At 39.1% G+C, this 20,426-nt stretch overlaps 1 protein-coding gene across 2 annotated transcripts in view; it reads right to left on the reverse strand.

Annotated features, from left to right (window-relative positions):
- Positions 1-9,628: 9,628 nt before the first annotated feature.
- Positions 9,629-20,426, reverse strand: part of LOC111564152 (metabotropic glutamate receptor 7-like) — a 202,611-nt gene continuing 191,813 nt past the window's right edge. For both annotated transcript variants that reach the window (XM_023263568.3, XM_023263570.3), the window contains one exon: positions 9,629-12,690. In XM_023263568.3, the coding sequence (XP_023119336.1) occupies positions 12,641-12,690 (50 nt within the window). In that variant the 3' untranslated portion in view covers positions 9,629-12,640. The remainder of the gene's footprint in view (positions 12,691-20,426) is intronic.

Consider the following 20,426-nt stretch of genomic DNA (forward strand, 5'->3'; position numbering starts at 1 on the left):
AAGAGAAAAGATGCGCCGACCTGCAAGTGTTCCCATGGTTCATATTTATGGATTTATATTTACATTAAAACATTTTTTCTGGCAGATATAATTAATAAGATAAAACTTTATTCATCCTGAAAGAAATTCTTCTGGAGTCGTAATTCTCCCATTACAACTTCTTAACCTTCATGTCGTCCTGTGGGTCAAATTGACCCGTTTTAAAGTTTGAAAATGTGGAAAAAATATATTTTCACAGTGAAACTTCTGATGTCCATATTTTCAACATTTTTGGGAAAATCATTGAACATTTTTTGGTTTTAAAAAAAGAAATGTTTCTTAAGAACATTCACATAAAAATCAACCAAAATCCAGTAAAATTCGCTGGATTTTGGTTGATTTTTTATGTGAATGTTCTCAAAGAAAATATTAGAAGTTTTTTCTGATATATGTATGTAATCATTTTAGATATTTTAAGGATTTTTTTTGAAGATTTTTACTCATTTTAAAAAAATATTTACAAGAATTGTCTTGCCAAATTTGGAGGATTTTTTTTTTAAATTTTTTTTTTTAAATAAAACTTTTAAGGGAAACTTTTAAGGAATTCTTGAAATTTTCTTCCTGAAGGTTTTGCAAATTTTCAGAAATTTGGGGGATTTTTTGGCTGAATTTTTGGATTTTTTTCATACAAGGAAACAACATTTTTTGGTGCCTGTAAATGAGGACAACAGGAGGGTTAAAGACAAATCTGAACTCATTTTGATTTTTTTTGACAATTTTGAGTATTTAAGGGCAAGTTTTGAGTCATTTTAGACAAAGTTTTGTCATTTTGCACAAGTTTCAGATTATTTTGGACACGTTTTCAGTCACTTTGGACATTTTTTGAGTAATTTTGTCCAAGTTTTTGTTATTAAGGACAAATTATAACTCCATCCATCCATCCATTATCTATACACCGCTTATTCCTCACTAGGGTCATGGGGGGGCTGGAGTCTATCCCAGCTGACTCAGGTGAAGGCAGGGGACACCCTAGACAGGTCGCCAGTCTGTCGCAGGGCTACATATATAGACAAACAATCACTCACACATTCACACCTACGGGCAATTTAGAGTAATCAATTAACCTCAGCATATTTTTGGACTGTGGGAGGAAGCCGGAGTACCCGGAGAGAACCCACGCATGCACAGGGAGAACATGCAAACTCCATGCAGAAAGATCCCGGGAAAGCCGGGACGTGAACCAGGGACCTTCTTGCTGCAAGGCGAAAGTGCTAACCACTACGCCACTGTGCAGCCCCAAATTATAACTCATTTTTAACAATTTCTATCATTATTTTTTGACCATTTTGAGTAGTTTGATGCAAGTTTCAAGTCATTTTGGACATATTTTATGATGCTAGACAAGATTTAAGGCGTCATATGATAAATCTGGGCATTTTTCAAGTCATTAAGGAAACATTTTTGTCATTTTGGACAAATTTCAAGTCATTTTGGACATATTTGGACATTTTGTGTCTCTGTGGTCATTTTATGGTCATTTTAAGACTTTATGTTGTCATTTTATGTGTCTTTGTGGTCATTTTGTGTGTCTTTGTGGTCATTTTATGTCTTTTATGGCCATTTTATGTACTTCAAGGTCATTTTGTGTGTCTTTGTGGTCATTCTACATCTCTTTGTGGTCTTTTTACATCTCTTTGAGGTCATATTTGGTCTCTTTCTTGTGTTTTATGCTGCCGTTGTTCTGCATTGTTGTTGGTCTCTGCAGTTCGGAGCAGAGAGTGATGACGGAGGCTCGGTGTTTCTCCGTCATCAGCTCCTGGAAGATTCCCTCTCTGGTTGTGTGTTCGTTCCCCATCCATCACCGGCAGCCGCTGGGTTGCCGGGCGACACTGTGTTTATGCAACTTAAAGAGCTTTTCTCTGCCCCGCCACATTGATGTATGGTCCAGCAGCCCAGAACAGATGATGTGTGCAGTGGGAGGATAGCAGAATGGATGAGGGGCTGGTGAGTCCGATGCACCTCTCTGGGAGAACCTGTCCATATTCATGTTAATAACGGCAGCCAGAATGGAGAGCCGGGACGAAACGGGGCCCGCCGCTGCTTTAAAGCCTTTTACTGGGAATGTGAGCCGCCGGTCGGCTTTTTACTGCACAGCAGAACATCTGCCAGTAGCATTGTTTATGACAGAAAGACTGAAGGCTGTGGAGTGAAATGGGACTGTAGAGGCTCTAATGTCATCTGCCTTTAGTTTTAACTATGTCATTATTGGGGATTTTGTGTCTCCGTGGTCATTTTGTGTCTCCAAATTCATTTTGCATCCCCTTTTGGTTATTTTTATGTATATTTTGTGACAATTTTGTGCCTTCTTGTGGTCATTTTGTGTCTCTTTGTGGTCATTTTGTCTCTCTTTGTGGTCATTTTGTGTCTTTTTGTGACCATTCTTTTCCCCCTGTGGTAATTTTTGCACAATTTCATTTTTAATTTGCTTCTCTTTCTGGTCATTTTGTATTTTTGTGCCAATTTTGTGTCTATTTGTGGTCATTTTATGTCTGTGATCATTTTTCTTGGTTTTCTGCTCATTTTGTGTCTCTTTGTGGTCATTTTGTGTCTATTTGTGGTCATTTTTATGTCTCTTTATGGTCATTTTGTCACTCTGTGATCTTTTTCTTGGTTTTCTGCTCATTTTGTGTCTCTTTGTGGTCATTTTGTGTCTATTTGTGGTCATTTTTATGTCTCTTTATGGTCATTTTGTCACTCTGATCTTTTTCTTGGTTTTCTGCTCATTTTGTGTCTCTTTGTGGTCATTTTGCATCTGTTTGCATTAATTTTCTGTCTCTTAAAGGTCATTTTACATCTTTTAAAGGTGATTTTGTGCCTCTTAAGGTAATTTTGTGTTCTTTTATGTTTATTTTGTGCTATTTAGTCCCACAACCTCCAGGAGGCTAGGATGAACTCTGTCATCCCAGATTCACTCTGCTCCTACACAATCCAAACAGTTTAGGAGGTGCTCCAGGTAGCGACCAGTGCTGATGCTAACAGCTAGCTAGTGCAAGATGCTGAATATCTAGTGCCAACTGCTAAAAAGTGACTAAAAACTATACTTATCAACTCTCCACCCTCTAAATGCTAATGCTAGCTGCAAGACTACCACCATGTCCACAGCAAACTCACCACTGACAAAGAAACTATACAAGCAGACTTCATCTAGGACAGTGGTTCCCAACCTGTGTGGCTTGGAGCTCCCCCTATAGGCTGCACCCCAGCAACACCCCCCCACCACCACCACATAAGTACACTACAAAACATAAGAGGGAAGTTATTGAATTGTATTACTAATAGAAAATTCCCTAAAATTACAAAAAAATATTTTATATCAAACCAAGACTTCATGAGTTGTACTCTGACGAGGAGGAGAGAGTTTATGGCTGCAGTAAATTTGTTGACACTACAATGCATAAGAGTTATTGATTGTTTTTAAACTAAAAAAATCCTTACAATTATGAGAAAAAATATCTAATATCAAACCAAGAGTTGTAGTATGAGCAGCAGGAGTCAGTTGCTGGCTGCAGTAAATGTGTTGAATATTTGTGTCTCTTCGCTGTTTGCAGCAGTTTTGCATTTTGCAGACGGTTCCTGTTCACTCGTCACACAACCAGCTGCTCATAGACACCAATGTTATTTCTGCAGCTACTTTTGATTAAACTGGGCTTGTAGCACATTGTCTACCTTACAACGATGGAAAAGAAGCATCGTTTATGTTTAGACAACGTATATTTAACGAATTATTGATGCCGGAAGTCCGAATTTGTGAATATCTTTCCAACTTTACCGAACTGTGTTTTGTTTCCTGACGTTGCCGTAATTCGCTGACTTCATGCTGTCATTTATGAGCATTTCACCACAAATAACATAATTCTGTCTTGTCCTTTAATAAAACCAAATTCAAGGTAACGCTGGAGGTATAGCCAGAGTTTTTAGGTACTGATGAATCTTCACCTGTTTTGCGTTTTTCAGACACCGTTTCCGTCAGTAATTTTCTAACTGTAACACAAACTAATGAATCGGTATGAACTAGAGACAACCTGAAGAAAGACCAAATAAATGTGTTTTTAAAATGTTTTATAGGTAGACTTGTGATGACACAGCGAGTCTGTTACTCTGATTTTATCCAGAATGTAAAAATCTATTTTTTATAACATCACAGCCTCAGAGCAGACAAAGCTTCGTCCCCCCTCAGATCTCTGGCGCCCCTCCTGAGGGGGCGCGGACCCCAGGTTGGGAAACACTGATCTAGGATACAAGTACCAATTGCTAACTGCTCATTGCTAACTGCTAATTGCTAATGCTACCTAACAAGAAAACCAACCAACAAAAGAAAAAACAAAGACACAGCCACTACCTTCCACTGCAGACTTACCTGAGATGACCACATGGTCCCAGAGAGACTCTAACAGGCCACGCCCCCACCTGATCTACACTTCCTCTTCCTGGATCTCTGCCCATTGGGGGAGGGAAAAGAGGGCGGGGACAGCAGAGTGAAGGAGAGGGCTACTCCCTCACCGCCTCTATTTCACCCCCCAGCTATTATTATTTCTCCTAATCCGTCTCCACTGACTAGATCTAGCAGCTTCATCTGCCATGTTCCTCACCGTCTTCCTCAGACTCTGCAACAAAGCCTCTACATCCCACCTCTACTGGACCAACTCTGGTTCTCCATCCTCTGCTCAGCTTCTGTCTTTCAGTCTGCATATCCAGCCTTCCTCCTCCACTGATTGTTAACTCAATAAAATACTGTCTTTTCCTTCACAGACCACACAACGATGTCTGGCCTCAGATTAGTTCACACTATTTCTTGGGGAACAACCAGTTTTCTTCCTAAATCTACCTGCATTTCCCATCAGCAGCTCCTACCAGGCGCCTCCTGCCTCCTTCCTGACTTCAGGACCTCATCCTTCTCATCCTCTGCAACTAATTTCACCACTAACCTCTCCTTACCAGAACCTCCACAATTCACCTGCTTTCTCCTCTCTTCACTTCCTGCAGCTGAGCTTCTCAGCACCTCATTATGTGGTTGTGGATTAAGCAGTGATTTTGTGCTTTCTTGTGGTCATTTTGTGTCTTTGTGGTCATTTTGTTCCTCTAAGTTCATTTTGTGTGTCTTTGTGGTCATTTTGTGTGTCTTTTGCGGTTGCTTTTTTCATGTAGTGGGGATTCTGCATGTGTTTGTGGTGTTTTAGTTTCCTGGTGTTCCAGTTGTTCAGCAGCATTTCAAAGCCTGAGCTGTCTAGTCTTCCTCTCTGTCCTTCTCAGCTCCTTTCAGATTAAGGCGAGGGGAGATAGGATTCTTTGGCAGGAGGGTTAATAACTTGCTTTGCTCTGGATGCCTTAAATTGGTTTCCATTGACACCTGCTATCTCTCAGCTGATAGCGGCGAGGACCTCATCAGGTGTAAAGACGCTGATGGTGTGCAGGCAAATAAGCCTCTACGGGGCAATAACTTCCACCACAGCTTTTAATGACGACGCATCAAATCCCCGAGTTCAGTCGGACCTGCGGTGACACCGTCGCCTTCCAGCTCCGTCACTCCTGGACCGACCTCGATGCCCGGCGGAGATAAACCATTTATATCCATTCATGCTGCTTTAATTGCCTCGCCATGAGGTTGGGCTTATCTCAGATTAGACGCTCGAATATTGAAATATTTGTCATTACCAGGCTGTTCTTTTTTTTTTCTGTTTCGTCAGAAGAGGAAGATAATCCACACTGCAAAAACTCAGAATCTTACCAAGTCTATTTGTCTTATTTTTAGTCAGAATGTCTCATCCCACTTGATTTAAGATAAATTCACTGAACAAGAGACATTTCAGCAGATGGAGGGACTTGTTTTAAGACAATGCATCTGAAATATCTTGTTAAGTCAAAAAATCTTTAAATTTTCTACATTTAACCCTCGTGTCGTCCTGTGGGTCAAATTGACCGTTTTAAAGTTTGAAAATGTGGAGAAAAAAAATTCACAGTGAAACTTCCACATTTTCAAAATTTTGGGGGAAATTTTTCAACATTTTTTGATGGAAAAAAAGAAATGCTAAAAATGTTTCATTAAGAACATTCGGGGGATAAATACATATTAGAAGTTTTACTGATAAATATGTAGTCACTTTAGATATTTTTAGGATTCTTTTGAAAGATTTTTTTCATTTTTTAAAAAATATTTACCATTTTTATTTTTTTTATTTTTAAAATTTTAATTTCTTTCCAAATTTTTTTAAATAAAATTTTTAAGGCAAACTTTGAACACAAAACTTTAAGGTACATTTTCGGAATTTTCTTCCTGAAGATTTTGCAAATTTTTATAAATTTGGGGAATTTTTTTGCTGAATTTTTGGATTTTATTTCAGACGAAGGAAGAATATTTTTCATGCCCTTAAATGACAGCAGGAGGGTTCAGGAAATAGATGTTCTGTTGATCGTGTTAAGCTTCAGTGTTTTATGTTTTTTTATGTTGTTATGTGTTCTGTTTTATTTTTTAGTCTTTGTCTGAATGAATGTTTAGCAGGTTTTCTTCAGTTCTTGTGTCTCTTTGTGGTTGTTTTGTGCCCTTTTGTGTACATTTTGTGTCTCTTTGTGGTCAGTCTGCATGTCTTTCCAGTCATTTTGCATTTCTCTGTTGCTGTTTGTGTCTTTTTCTGTTTGTTTGTGTCTCTTTATGGTTGTTGTGTCTCCTTTATCACATCCTCCTGGCGTCTTAGATGATATATGATGGGGATTTTTAAAAAAAAAAAATTGTGGCACCGTTTCCAAGAAATGGTCACAAAACCCCAAATCCAGGTTGAAGAACTCGGGTGAGGTAACTTCCAGTCCATCTCCCAGTGCTCCCAGTTTACAGCAGCTTCAAACAGTGGACTAACAGTAAAAAACAACAAGTTGGTGATGCCTTTGAGTTCTCAGGTCAGGATTAGTTTTTAATTAAACCCCCACAGCGTTTCCTGCTCGGTGTTTTCCTTCCAACTTAGGAAACTTTCTCCAGTTATTAGTGGAAGGAGAATCTTCGTTTTCCACTGCAGTGGCTCTGCAGAGCTTCGTCAGCATGTTTCCTCATCTCACCGTCCTAATGCTGCATCTCATCCTGCCTCCCACAAACACTAATTGGTTTGGTGGCGACGGATCTAATTGGACACCGAAGGTTGGTTATGTGAATCCACGCGAAGCCGGCGCTCTTATCTGCCGCTCAGGAAGACGGACGAGGACGACCCGCCTCGTGATTATTTCCAGGGGGTTCGGTGTGACGGCAAAGTTTTTAATCCTGTCTGTTTGTCCGTCTGAGACAGAAGCTCATAATCACACTGTTGTTTTTTCCATTACTTTAATGCACTGATATCATTAAAATACACACAAGTGTTGTCATTACTCAAGCTGCGATCTGTTCTCCCTCATGACAGACACACAAAAAGACACACAAACAGCGTCTCTTTGTCCTCTTCAGCTCTACACAGTCAGTTTTGTGTGTATTTGTGCTGATTTTGTGACTCTTTCTGGTCATTTTGAGTATTTTTGTGGTAGTTCTGTGTCTGTTTTTACTTTGTGGTCCTTTTTTTTAATTCTGTGTCATGGTTTCCCATTTCTTTATAATGGTTTTGTGTCTTTTTGTGGTCATTCTGTGTCTCTTTTTAGTCATTTTGGGCGTCTTTGTGATGTTTTTGTGTCTTTGCCATTGTTCCAGTTTAACTGGTGATCAGGTTAACTGGTGATAGTTTCCGTCTCCAGATGTTTCGTCCGCAGATTCGTCACGATCACACCTGGATTTACGTGAAATAAAGATACCAGATAAAGAAGACCTCACCGAAAAACGCCGGCATCACTACTTAATAAAGTCTATATCCATGTAAATATCATCTACAGACAGTAAAAAGAAACGTGCGGGCCGAAATAAAAAACACGTATTTTTCAAGTACGGTGAGAGGATTCGAAACCACGTAATCCAGCGATAAAATTGCGAGACCACCGTTTTACTCATTGTGCTACCAATCAGCTCGACAAGCATTCTGCTTCATCTATATGGATCACTGTCATTCTGTCAGGTGTTTAACACCTGGTGATCGTTCAGGAAACACGTCCATGTCAGCTAGGGATAATCACAACTTAACACAGGCTTCCTGGTTAACAACGAGTCACAAAACTATTTATTGTCTCACCAAGAAAACACCGTCATTTTTTGTCTTCTTGTAGTGGTTTTGTGTCTATACTTTCCTACTTTTTCTGCCCATTTTATTTATTTTGTGGTAGTTCTACATTTCTGTTTGTGTTTTTGTGTGTCTTTGTCTCGGTTTTGCTTCTCATTGTGGTGTTTTTTCATCTATTTGTGTTGGTTTTCTTTCTGTTTGAGGTGTTTTTGTGTCTCTTTGTGTTGGTTTCGTTTCTGTTTGTGGTGTTTTTGTGTCTCTTTGGTCATTACTTCTCTCTCGTTTTGCCCTGAGGACTAAAGTGAGTCTTCAGTAATTCCACACTCCATTTCATTGCTGTTGTTGACCTTTAGTTTGTCGGTCGCAGCAGTTTTGTGTTGTGTAGTTGATCCCAGATCCCTGCTGTTGGCTGCAGGGCTTGAAGATGGCGTCTCGGTTCCGTTCACTGCACGGCTTCATTCTGTCCAGATATTCAGATGCTTCCAGGTGTGTGGGCTTTGATTGATCACCTGGATGAGTCCTGCATCAGGCTTCAGTGGATTACAGTTAAACTCCTCGGTGTTGTTGTGTTAGTGTGTCCAGAACACACAGCAGGAGTGTTGTTTCATTTCTGTTAGCACTTCTGTGTCTCTTTTTATTTGATCTGTTGTCATTTTGCGTCTATTTCTTTTTGCTTCACTTTTTGGTCAGTTTGTGTCTCTTCGGTTGTTTTGTGTGTGTTTGTGGTTTTTTTTGTCTCTTTGTGGTCCTTTTGTGTCTCATTGTGGCTGCTTTGCAGTCTTTTTTTGGTCGTTCTATGTGTCTGTGGTTGTTTTACGTCTCTTTTGATTGCTCTGTGTGTGTATGTGGTCTTTTTTTGCATCTCTCTGGCTATTTTGTGTCTCTTTGTGCTCATTTTGTGTGTCTTTATGGTCTTTCTGCATCTCTTTATGATCTTTTTGAGCTTCTTTGTGTTCATTTTGTGTCTCTTTATTGCCATTTTGTGTTTCTTTATGGTTCTCCTTCACCTTTAATGTAATTTTCCGTCACTTTAATAGAAGTCATTTTACATAAGCTAAATTTAAATGTCTTTACAGTAAAATGTTTTCGTATTTCTTCCCTCTCTGATTGTCGGTGAAGTCTCTCTGAACCTCCGTGTTTTTGGCGGTAGGCCAACAACAATCCCCAAACACACATTTATTCTCCTCCTGCGACACAAACTTATCTCGCCGTTGTAGATAAAGATTTTTATAGCGAGCGAGGGGTTATCAGAGCCGTGCGTTCAGGATCTGCAGACATTCTTTTATCGACAATATTTGATGAAAAACAAGCCTCTCAGGAATGAAGACGGAGTGCTTCGTTTTCCAAAAACCGCCCATGCGCTGCAGATATATGTAGTTTTTATCCTCAAAAGGACCAAGTTAAATCTCAATTTGAGGCCAGTTCAGAAGCTTTTACAGACACAAACACACCAAACAGCTTCCAGGGAGTATATATAAAAAAAATAACCAAATGTTTTTATTTCATGTTGATACATTCTTGGACAACACCACAGAATAGTTGCATGAGTGGCCAAATGTAAATCTCTCCCACAACGTTGGCACATAAGCAGCAAGGGCAACATGAATATACCGAGTACAAACAGTAGAAAACATACATGCTTCCTGTTTTTTTCCCCCCAAACAAGTATTTTTCTTTTTTTTTTTTTTTAAATATATACTCTTCTTTTTCTCCCATAAGTTTCCAGGAAAATAAGAAACCGATCAAAGCCATATTCTGCCGTGTGAGAAAGTATCCGAGTAACGGAACGGGAAGAAAAGGAAAATCAGAAACGGTACAATTCAGAGCAGACAGGTGGAATCGACTGTGCTGTGAGGATTCTTTTTTTTTTACTTCTTTTTTTGTTTTTCTTTTTTCTCTTTTTTTAAAATCTGATTCGGTTTCAACATCAAACATATCAGGCATGCATTGACGACCTCGACATCAACACCTTTTGGTTGTAGTCCATGAATCACCGGATATTCAGCCCATCATCATCATCATCATCATCAGCAAACACTAAACACTGGAGAAGTCGTTGTGTGTGTGTGTGTGTGTTTGTGTGTTTGTGTGGAGAAGGAACACACATGTCGGGATGAGAAAGCTTTCATCAGGTGACCACAGACGTCTCAAACAAACACAACCTTTTTTTATTTTCTTCTCGGCTCTGCGCCAGCGGACCATTTTTACCACGTCAAAGTCAAGCTTTTTTTTTTCTTTTTTGGACTCGCAGACGGTTTTTAGAAGCGTCTGACGGAGGAAAAAGAACTGATGGATTTCCAAGAAAATGCTACGAGTTTGGATGGAACCTGTTAGATGGTTAAAGCCTCTGAAAACTGGGTTTTAGATCATGAATCTAAAACAAGTTTGAACATTGAGAGGAGTCAGTTATTGGAGTTTGGTTTCCTTACTAAAGCTGCAATAACTGATGATCGGTTCATTGGTTTTATGTCTATATTCTGTGATTGCAGCATCTTAAACGAGAACATTTCCTGGTTTCTTTCCTTCTCTATGACAGAAGACTGAATACTTTAGACTTTTGGAAACACTGATGGACATTTTTCATCATTTTATTTGACATTTTATAGACCACACAGCAGAAAATGTTAGTTTCTGCTCTAGAAAGAACCATTATCAAACCAGACTCCATTTAGAAAAGTTCCAATTTAAAGCATGGCTGGGAATGTGTGAATTAATCCAGATTTTTAGCTCATGTTTCCAACTAACTTTAGAGGAGAATTGTCTCTAGAACACTGACTAGTAGAACCTTAAGTTCAACTTTTCTCATATATATTAACTGCATTTTTAAATGAGCCCAATTTAAAAGACAGAAGTTCTACAACTTGCAGTATTATCTACTAAATCAGCTGTTTTGACATTTCCTTCAGTATCAGTGACAGTTGTTGGTACAGCTGTTATTCATCAGGTGCTGCTAATAAATAATTCTTCTGGTTTAAAAGGTAAAGTTTGGCTAAATATAAATGGAATTATCCCAGTGGATCCGTTAAACTGGGGCTGCTACTAATGATTACTCTCACGATTAATCTTTTTTTTCCTAGTTTAAATGACTCTGAGGTGACAAAAGTCTCATAAAAGTCTCCAAAGGTCTTTAGTTGACTGTCATATATGAGAAGGAAAAGCTTCAAATCTGAGTTTTAACTCATTGTAATAAACATTTAGATAATCGGTGTTGTTCAGAAGTCTTTATGAACTCGTTTTGAAATTCTCTGATGTCTCTGTTGTTTTCAGAAATGTTGGAGAACCTGAAAGTTGATTTTTTTAGGAGCATTTTTCAGTGGATAGTAATTATTTTATAGAGTTTTAATCATGTCAAGTTTTTCTTGCACTTGCAGAGATTTTACTGAATTTTAAAAGGTTTGTAGATGCTTTCTGTTGCCAGAATCAAATTTGAAGGTGTCAACAATGCATTGAACAAAGTTAATGTCATAAAAATTGTATTAAAGAGTTAAAAGATGTTCTAAAAAATACAAAAATATGATGCCAGTGTCTGCCATCTTGGGAAATGGCTTCCTTTTTACTTTATTCCAAATTTGTGGCCAATAAATAATGCCAAATTTGATGCTGGTTTGGCAATTTGAGCAATTTCTTAGTTATCTGAATGTATTTGAACAATAATAATAATAATAATAATAATAATAATAATAATAATAATAATAATAATAATAATAATAATAATGATGTTCATGCCTGCCGTCTCACAGTAAAGAAGTTAAGTGAGGAAATTAGTTTTCAGTGGCTTTACAGACGTCCAGTTTTTTTGCTTGTTTAAAGTTTTTTTTTGACGTTTAATGACAAAAATCCGGTTGGCAGCATGAGCAAAGCCCTCCAAATCCCAAAGCGAAGAATATGGCTTTAATAAAAACGAAAAACAACAAAAAAAACTTTGTGCATCCAAGAAGCAAAATAGAACCAGAACCATCGCAAACGAAAGGAAACCGGACCGACCGGAGGCCGACGTAAACGCCATAAAGACCAGCACACGGGTTGACAGGAAGGTTGGAAAACTTGCAGTTTGGAAGTACGTAAAGAGACGAAGGGAGGCAGGCTCCTGGTCGGCTGCTTCCTTTGACATCATCAGCGTGGAAACCCGCCAGCGCCACCGAGCGCCACCTGGAGGCTGCAACACGACCGCCGGCTCCCGCCATCGGGTTATTTTTTATCTTCCTCGCCTTCTGTGTGTTTTTTTTCTTTTAAAAGCGTCTCCGTCTCTTTGCTTTGTCGCTTCTCTTCGACCGAGTGAATGTCTGAAAGGAAAAAGTCCCACCAGGCTTTGCTTCTCAGTCTCTGGCGGGCCGTGAAGCACACAAAACTTTTAAAATAAAAAAAACATCCTTCCGTCCGTCTATTTTTTTTCTCTGGTTTCTTGCTTTTAGCCAGCAGGGCAGGAGACCAGACATCTCCCGCCGTCATCGCTCTCTCTGCAGTCTGATGGAGGAATGCCATTAGATCACAAGGTCGTTGTAGCTCACATATTTCTTCTTGGCTGCTGGACCTATTAACGGGCAGAGAACAGATAAAAAACAAAGATCAGCGTCGCTCCGTGCGGCTGCTTTAATATTAAAGATGAAGGTTAACGACGGAGGTGAAATGAGTTAATGGCGGAGGTGAATTCAATTATGGCCGTGGTTTTAAATAAGACTTGAGTTATGAACTCTCAGGAGTGAGGACACTGACGGGCAGCCTCATTATCAGCCGAGCTGTCTTCACTTTACTTTTAGCTCAGGGAGGTCGGGTTTTCTGGGTGCTGAGAGGTCATAAGTCAAGAGTTGGAGGCTGCAGAAGACAAAACGAGACAAATCCTGAGTTACCGGTAAAAAATAAGAACCTTCAATCGGTGAAACTCTCTTTCGTTAGTGGCGCTTTGTTGCTCAGACAAGAGGAAAAACCAGCACAAAGAAGGTAAAGAGCTGGAGGGGGATATAAATCAGCTTTCTCAGCTGATTCTACTGAGACATGAGTTGGTCACACAACTATTAATCCACTTTCCATGCTGGTAAATAGTCGTCTTTGCAAAAAAAAATAGTTGTACATGATGTAAAGAATGTGATTCCACACTTAATATTTGATGTTAATCTGTAAACCCTGAGTTGGGCTACAGAGTAAATCCAATATTAATCCTGATTTTGGCTTCACACAATTTAAAGAACATGATTGACTGAAAGCCTGTAGTTATATGCAGATGATGTCACCTTGTTTCAGGTAAATCTGACATCAGAACTCCTTCTTTGACTCTGTTCAAGCTAACAGTAACTGATGGAGACTAGAAGCTTCTCGGTGCACAATGTAGCTATTCAAGATGTGTCAACAACAACTGTAAACTTCTCCAAAATGTTTTTGTGTCACAAATGTCTCAAAACTTGTCTGACATACTTTAAAGTTGACCAAAATGTTTGACAAACTAAGATTGAGTAGCAATCCTTACATATCATCTCAGACTTGCAGCTGTTTTGTTCTTTTGTCTGTTCATCAATTTAAAATTCAAAGATGTGTCATTTTCTATCACAAATGACAAAAAAACTATAATTTGGAGCTAAAAACCAACAAATGTTGACCGTATTTGCTTTAAAAGTTAGTCATTGAGGGTTAAATTTCTCTACGACTCTACATAACTGGGGAATCCACTTTCTGTTGTTTGGAATTGTTGTTCAAAACAGCTGAAAATATGCAATAAATATTATTAATTCTTGCAACTTATTTCGTCCATGTAGGGCTTCTCTCATGCGTTGGGTAGTATTAAGTGAAACTGTTGTTAAATTTTATTCCAAGTCTTTACTTCTATAGTTGAATCAGCAGAAACTCTCTTAATTAGACTTTTTTTATATTAAAGACAGCATCATTTTCACTGTGAGAGGGAAATCTACAACTGTGGGGTTGAAAGACATGTAAGACACTTTTGTCCCTTATAGACAGACATACAGGATGTGATTTGTGTCAGTCTTTAATCTACTGAAACTTCAGTTTTTAGATTAAACTGTGGCTGTGTAAACATCAAAGGTCTTTACAGGTTTTCGGTTTCTTGTTTTTATAAATTGTGCAGCAGAAGCAGCTTCTGTTTAAAAGACCACACCAACCGCAGAGGCATGAAAATAGAGCCGTCAGACTCTAAATGAGGTGGCGTTCCTGTAGATATCTGCCCCCCTGCAGCTCTGCCTCCCCCATCCCTGCCACCGGAGACCCTCGGTGTTGGTTCGGTGACAAATGGCCTCGAGCCAGAAGCCCTTTGTCAAGCACATCAGGAAGATAAAAGAGAAAATGACTCTGTTTGCATATTAAAGCCTGACGGTGTCACTGAACCGCTCTGACTTTGCCATGGTGTGTCTTTTTCAGGCAGAAAGCAGCCGGCGACGAGTCCGACGGGCCGAACGTCCAGCCGAGGCTGAGCTGAGAAGATCTACGACCACAACGTCAGACTACTGATGAGGGACGGAGCAGCAGCAGATCCACAACTTGTAGTAAAAATGCCCCGAATTACGCTAAAATTAATAACTCAGTATTCGTGTCGAATCATCAAAGGCCTTCTGCTTAACCCTCAGACTTTTTTATCATAAACTGTGGATATTTAAAATTTTAGACTGATATATCAAGTATGTCCCAAGATAAACTTTTCTATTAGTTGCCCATCGACCCACTTTCAGCTGGGGCTATTTTTGATCCACCACATCTCACAAACTATTAAAGATAAAAGCCAGGAAATGTCACTGTTGATTCTCATCATCTCAGTGATTCAGAATCTGTAACACTGGATAAACGCATCAAATAGTTTCTGATTATGGGTGATTTTAAATATGACCAAAAAATGTCAGCAGTCATAAAAAGTCCTGTCTTTGAGCTCACACTAACAAAAAACAACTCATGATGTTTCTGAACCACATGAAGCTACATGTCAGGATAATTCAGAACATAGAATACTTTTTAATGAAACAGTATTTTCTGTGTTCTATTTGGAGATGAGGGCTGCACAGTGGCAAGGTGGTTAGCACTGTAGCCTTGCAGCTAGAAGATCCCGGTTCACATCCCGGCCTTCCTGGGATCTTTCTGCATGGAGTTTTTATGTTCTTCCTGTACATGTATGGGTTCTATCCAGGTTCTGAGGCTGCCTCCCACAATCCAAAGCCATGCTGAGGTTAATTGTCTGTAGGTGTAAATGCGAGTGTGATTGTAACTGTCTAGAGTGTTGGGATAGACTCCAGCCCCCTACGACTCTAATGAGGATTCAGCTGTATAGATAATGGATGGATGGATATTTGGAGATCCACTTCGAAACTCCACAACTCTACTTAGATCAGGTTTTCTAACAATACTTTGTTTTTTGTGGCATAACTTGTTATACCTGCTCAGTCAGTTTCTCCTGTTACTTTTCAACATGTCATTGATTTAGAATTGTAAGTATTCATTATGGGTCAGCTGAAATGTGAAATGACGGGATGGATTTGAATCTGGCTTTTCGTCACTGGCATTTGAACAGCCAATAGGAACGCTGCCTTCTCTCTCAAAGCACCTGTGATTGGATAAAATCTTCCTAAAGCCTGAAAGCAAATAGTCTAGTTTCCTCTCAGGACACCAAGGAGGCAGAGTTATGTGACGATCAACGTTGATTTGTCTGTCTGTCTGTCCGTCTGTTAGCAACATTACTCAAAAACAGACAAACGAATTTAGATGAAATTTTTAGGGAAGGTCAGAAATGACACAAGGACCAAGTGATTAGATTTTGGCAGTGATGCTTCTTATAGTCTGGATCCACGGATTTATTAAAGATTTCTGTATCGTTGAGCGATAGTGGCATGACGTCACTGTAACCATGACAACAAGTGAACATTACATCAGCTGCCTGCTGACGATCACATGATTGTGATCCTACTACAAATCCACTACTGAGGACTTATCAGGACTTATCTGTCAGAAATGATACGACTTAGCAGCCTTGGCAGAGTACTGCTCTCTGAGTGCTTTTCTTGTTTAAAATGTGCAATAGATTTATTATCATTGTGGACAGGTACATATAATTTAGGACCATTATAGCAAATTTTGGACAGATTTCGAGTCAGTTTTGACCATTTTTAACTCATTTTTGGACAAATTAGGTCACAAGACCAATTTTCACTTATTTTACATGAATTGAGAGTCATTTTGAGCAATTTTTAAACTAATTTTGGACCAATTCTAAGTCATTTTACAAAATGTTCAGTCTTTTTGGACAGGTCTGTGTAATTCAGGACCATTTCTCACACATCTTGGTCAAATTATGAGCCATTTTGGACCATTTACAGTCATTTTTGAACAAATTTGAAAGCTGCCTGTCGATGATCACATGATTGCGAGCCGACTACAAATCCACCGCTGAGGACTTAGAGACTTCTCTGTCCGAAATAATAAAAGGAACAACTGATTAAATTGTGGGGGTGTTTCTGAGTCCCATCAATTCCCGCCGCCCGCTACATATTCGGTATCCGTACATAACGTACACATGCATAACACACGTCTGCACTCACCACAACGTCATTTTGATTGTGAGTACATCTATATTAGATGGATACATTCTATGCTCCCGTGATTTCTGCCACTGGAAATGATATGACTAAGCAGCCTTGGAGGAGTACTGTGCTCTCGGAATACTTCTTTGTTGCAATATGTGGAGTTACTGCCTAGCTCAGCTTTAATGCAGCTGGATATTTAAACTACTATCAATAGGTTTACCTTCTGAGCACAGTTTTATGGATGTTATTGGTGCCAACAGGTAAACCTGATGTGCTCTCTGATGTTCTTCTGCCTCTTTCAGCGTCATTTTTCCACCTTCTAAAATCTACCAGATGTTTAGAATGGAGTTTAAAAGAAAAAAACAGCTTGAGGTGAATTCATTCATCGCTCACTTCTACATTCCTACATCCATTCCTCAAAATGAAATTTCAAGGGTGACTTACATACGCGGAAGTGTGAAAAATAAGGCAAAGCCCCCAGAGAAATAAATGGGGTAGAAGCATTTCACTCGCAAGAAAAGCGGGCTTGTAAGGATTCTTTCTGAGAGCAGATGGGGCTATACGGGTTTTAAGAGACGTATGGAAGCCTTTGTTGTATAAGGAATCAGCATTTGGAGAAAGGCAGAGAGGCCCTTATAAGAGGAGAATCAGACAGATTTGGCCTTTGAAGAGCGGCTGGAGCCAGAAGAACGGTGGAGATAGAAGTCTTTGTTGTCGGGGAATCGGCTGCAGGAGCAGAGAGGATGGAGGAGGAGAGGAGGGCATGAGAGCAGAGACGAGATGAAGCCATCTGAAGTGACTGAAGGCTATTACAGAGTCGAGGGTGAGGAGGAGGCGAGGAAGCCAGATTGAAAAGAGAGAGGAATTTTAAAAAATCGGGCGACTGTACGGCTGGTAAACCTCGAGGCCGAATGTTAGAAATGAAGAGGGGGGAGCGGCGTTTGGGCTGACAGATGGCCGGTTTACACTGCAAAAACTCTAAATCTTACCAAGTCTATTGTCTTATTTTTAGTCAAAATGTCTCATCCCACTTGATTTAAGATAAATTCACGTAACAAGCGGCATTTCAGCAGATGGAGGGACTTGTTTTAAGACAATGCATCTGAAATATCTTGTTAAGTCAAACAATCTGGAAATTATCTTGTTTTGAGTTGTATTTTACAAGAAAACTCAAAATATGTTTAACCCTCCTGTTGTGTTAATTTACAGGCACTAAAAAATTTTGTTTCCTTGTCTGAAAAAAATCCAAAAATTCAGCAAAAAAATTCCACAAATTTCTGAAAATTTGCAAAACCTTCAGGAAGAAAATTCCAATAATTCCTTAAAAGTTTCCCTTAAAAGTTTTATTAAAAAAAAAAAAAATCTCCCAAATTTGGCAAGAAAATTCTTGTAAATATTTTCAAAAAATGAGTAAAAATCCCCCCCAAAAATCCTAAAAATATCTAAAGTGATTCCATATATATCAGTAAAACTTCTAATATTTTCTTTAAGAACATTCACATAAAAATCAACCAAATTCCAGCCAAATTCGCTGGATTTTGGTAGATTTTTTTGTGAATGTTCTTAAGAAACATTTTTGACATTTCTTTTTTTCCACCAAAAAAATTTCAAAAATTTCCCAAAAAGGTTGAAAATGTGGACATTAGAAGTTTCACTGTGAAAATAGATTTTTTCCACATTTTCAAACTTTAAAACGGGTCAATTTTGACCCACAGGATGACATGAGGGTTAATAAATCTCAGATTAGGAGGTTACATGAAAGCAAATATTTATTTTTGAGTGAAAAACTGCTTTTTTTTAATAGCATATCTGGCTTACTTTAAGACACCTAAGCTTGACACTCCTGGTAAAATAGAGCTTAAAATAAGCTTTACCAGCTAATTTTAAGATCTCAATATTCTAAATATCATATCTTATTTCAAGAAATCTTACCAAGTCATTTTTCACTTGTTCTATTGGCAGATTTTTTCACTTATTTCAAGGTAAAAGTTCCTTGAAATAAGTTTTTTTTCTTGCTTGAGAGGGACATTCTTTCCAGAGAGGAATTTTTAAAAAATTGAGCGACTGTATGGCTGGTAAACCTCGAGGCTGAATGACATAATTGAAGAGGGGGAAGCGGCGGATCGGGCCTACAGATGGCCGGTCTGGTCTGCTGGGAGTCCTGGCCGAGCTGCTGCCTACCAGCTGGGCTGCTGCTGCTCCACCAGGAGTCGGCTCTGAACAGTGTGGATAACACAGCAGCCCCCCGCCGCGCCACAGCTAATAGGACTGATTGATGAGCCATAATTATCGGCTCTCCGTGGGCGGCACCGGGGACGTTCTCCTGCCGGGCCTTCATTATTTATACTCACAGACGTGGCATCGCGTCCACTACAGCCTCTGCTCCAGCGGCTTCAATACAACCTCACATTTAGCATTCCTCTCATCAGTCTGTAAATGAACAGCATCACAACTCCACATCCGCTGGAGACTGCAGCTCCCTCCGAAGATAACGACCGACACAACCGCTTAAAGAATCATTTTTATATCAGAGCTGCGGCTAAGAAACTCCACAAATGTTAATATTATCTCAACTACGCTAGTAAAACACCAAGTAACTCTGTGACACAATCAGAAATCTATTGCTGAACCACTTCTGTGTCTATGATGTAGCCAGTTGAGCTTGTTTCCCTAATTCCTATACCAGCTAACATTGCTAACAAACAATTAACAACATAAACAAACATCTAATGTCATTCACAACCCGTCAACAACACAATGAAGCACCTAATAATACAAACAACCACCAGACAAACAGAAAACTTTGCTAGCAATGCTAATAACCAGCGAAGAGCGTCGACAAACATCTGATATTGCTAACAAACAACTAACAATGCTAATGATCAACTTAAAACGCAGACAAAGAGCTATATCGCTCACAACCAGCTAACAATGCTAACAACCAGCTAACAACATGACCAAACATCTAATGTCACTCACAACCCATCAGCAACACAAAAAAGCACCTAATAATACAATCATCTGACAAACATATAACTTTGCTAACAATGCTAATAATAGCCAAGAATGCTGATAAACATCTAATATTACTAACAACCTGCTAACAAGGCTAACAATCAATTTACAGCGCAGACAAAGAGGTATCATCGCGTGCAACCTGCTAACAACCTGCTAACAACCACCTACCAACATCGTCAACTAGCCTATGTTGCTAACAATAAGTTAAAAACATTAATGTCCATGTAACCACGGCTAATGTTGCTAACAACCAGCAACACTGACAGCCATCTAAAAATATTGAAAAACAGTTAATGTCACTTGCAACCTGATAACAATCAAAACAGCTACCTAAAGTCACTAACAATAGCAACAATAACAGTAACTCGCTAACAAAAAGCTAATATTGCTAACAACAAGATAACAACACAAACAACTACCAAACAATAGTGACCAAAAACGAAAGTTGTTCGCAGCCTGTCAACAACCAAGTAACATTGCTAAGAACCTGCTAACAACAGTAAACACCACCTGAAAACACAGAGAAACAGCTAACATTGTTTAAAAATAGCTAATGTTTCTAACAACCTGCTAACAACAATAACAACCAACTGAGAACACTAAGAAACAGCTAGCATTTCTAACAAACATCTAAGATCACAAACAACTTGCCAAAACCAGCAAGGCTAACAACACTGACAACCAATTAACGTCACTAACAACAAGAAATAACCAGCTAACAGCATTGACAACCAGC

Source organism: Amphiprion ocellaris, chromosome 5, assembly GCF_022539595.1.
Source record: "Amphiprion ocellaris isolate individual 3 ecotype Okinawa chromosome 5, ASM2253959v1, whole genome shotgun sequence".
Classification (NCBI taxonomy): domain Eukaryota; kingdom Metazoa; phylum Chordata; class Actinopteri; family Pomacentridae; genus Amphiprion; species Amphiprion ocellaris.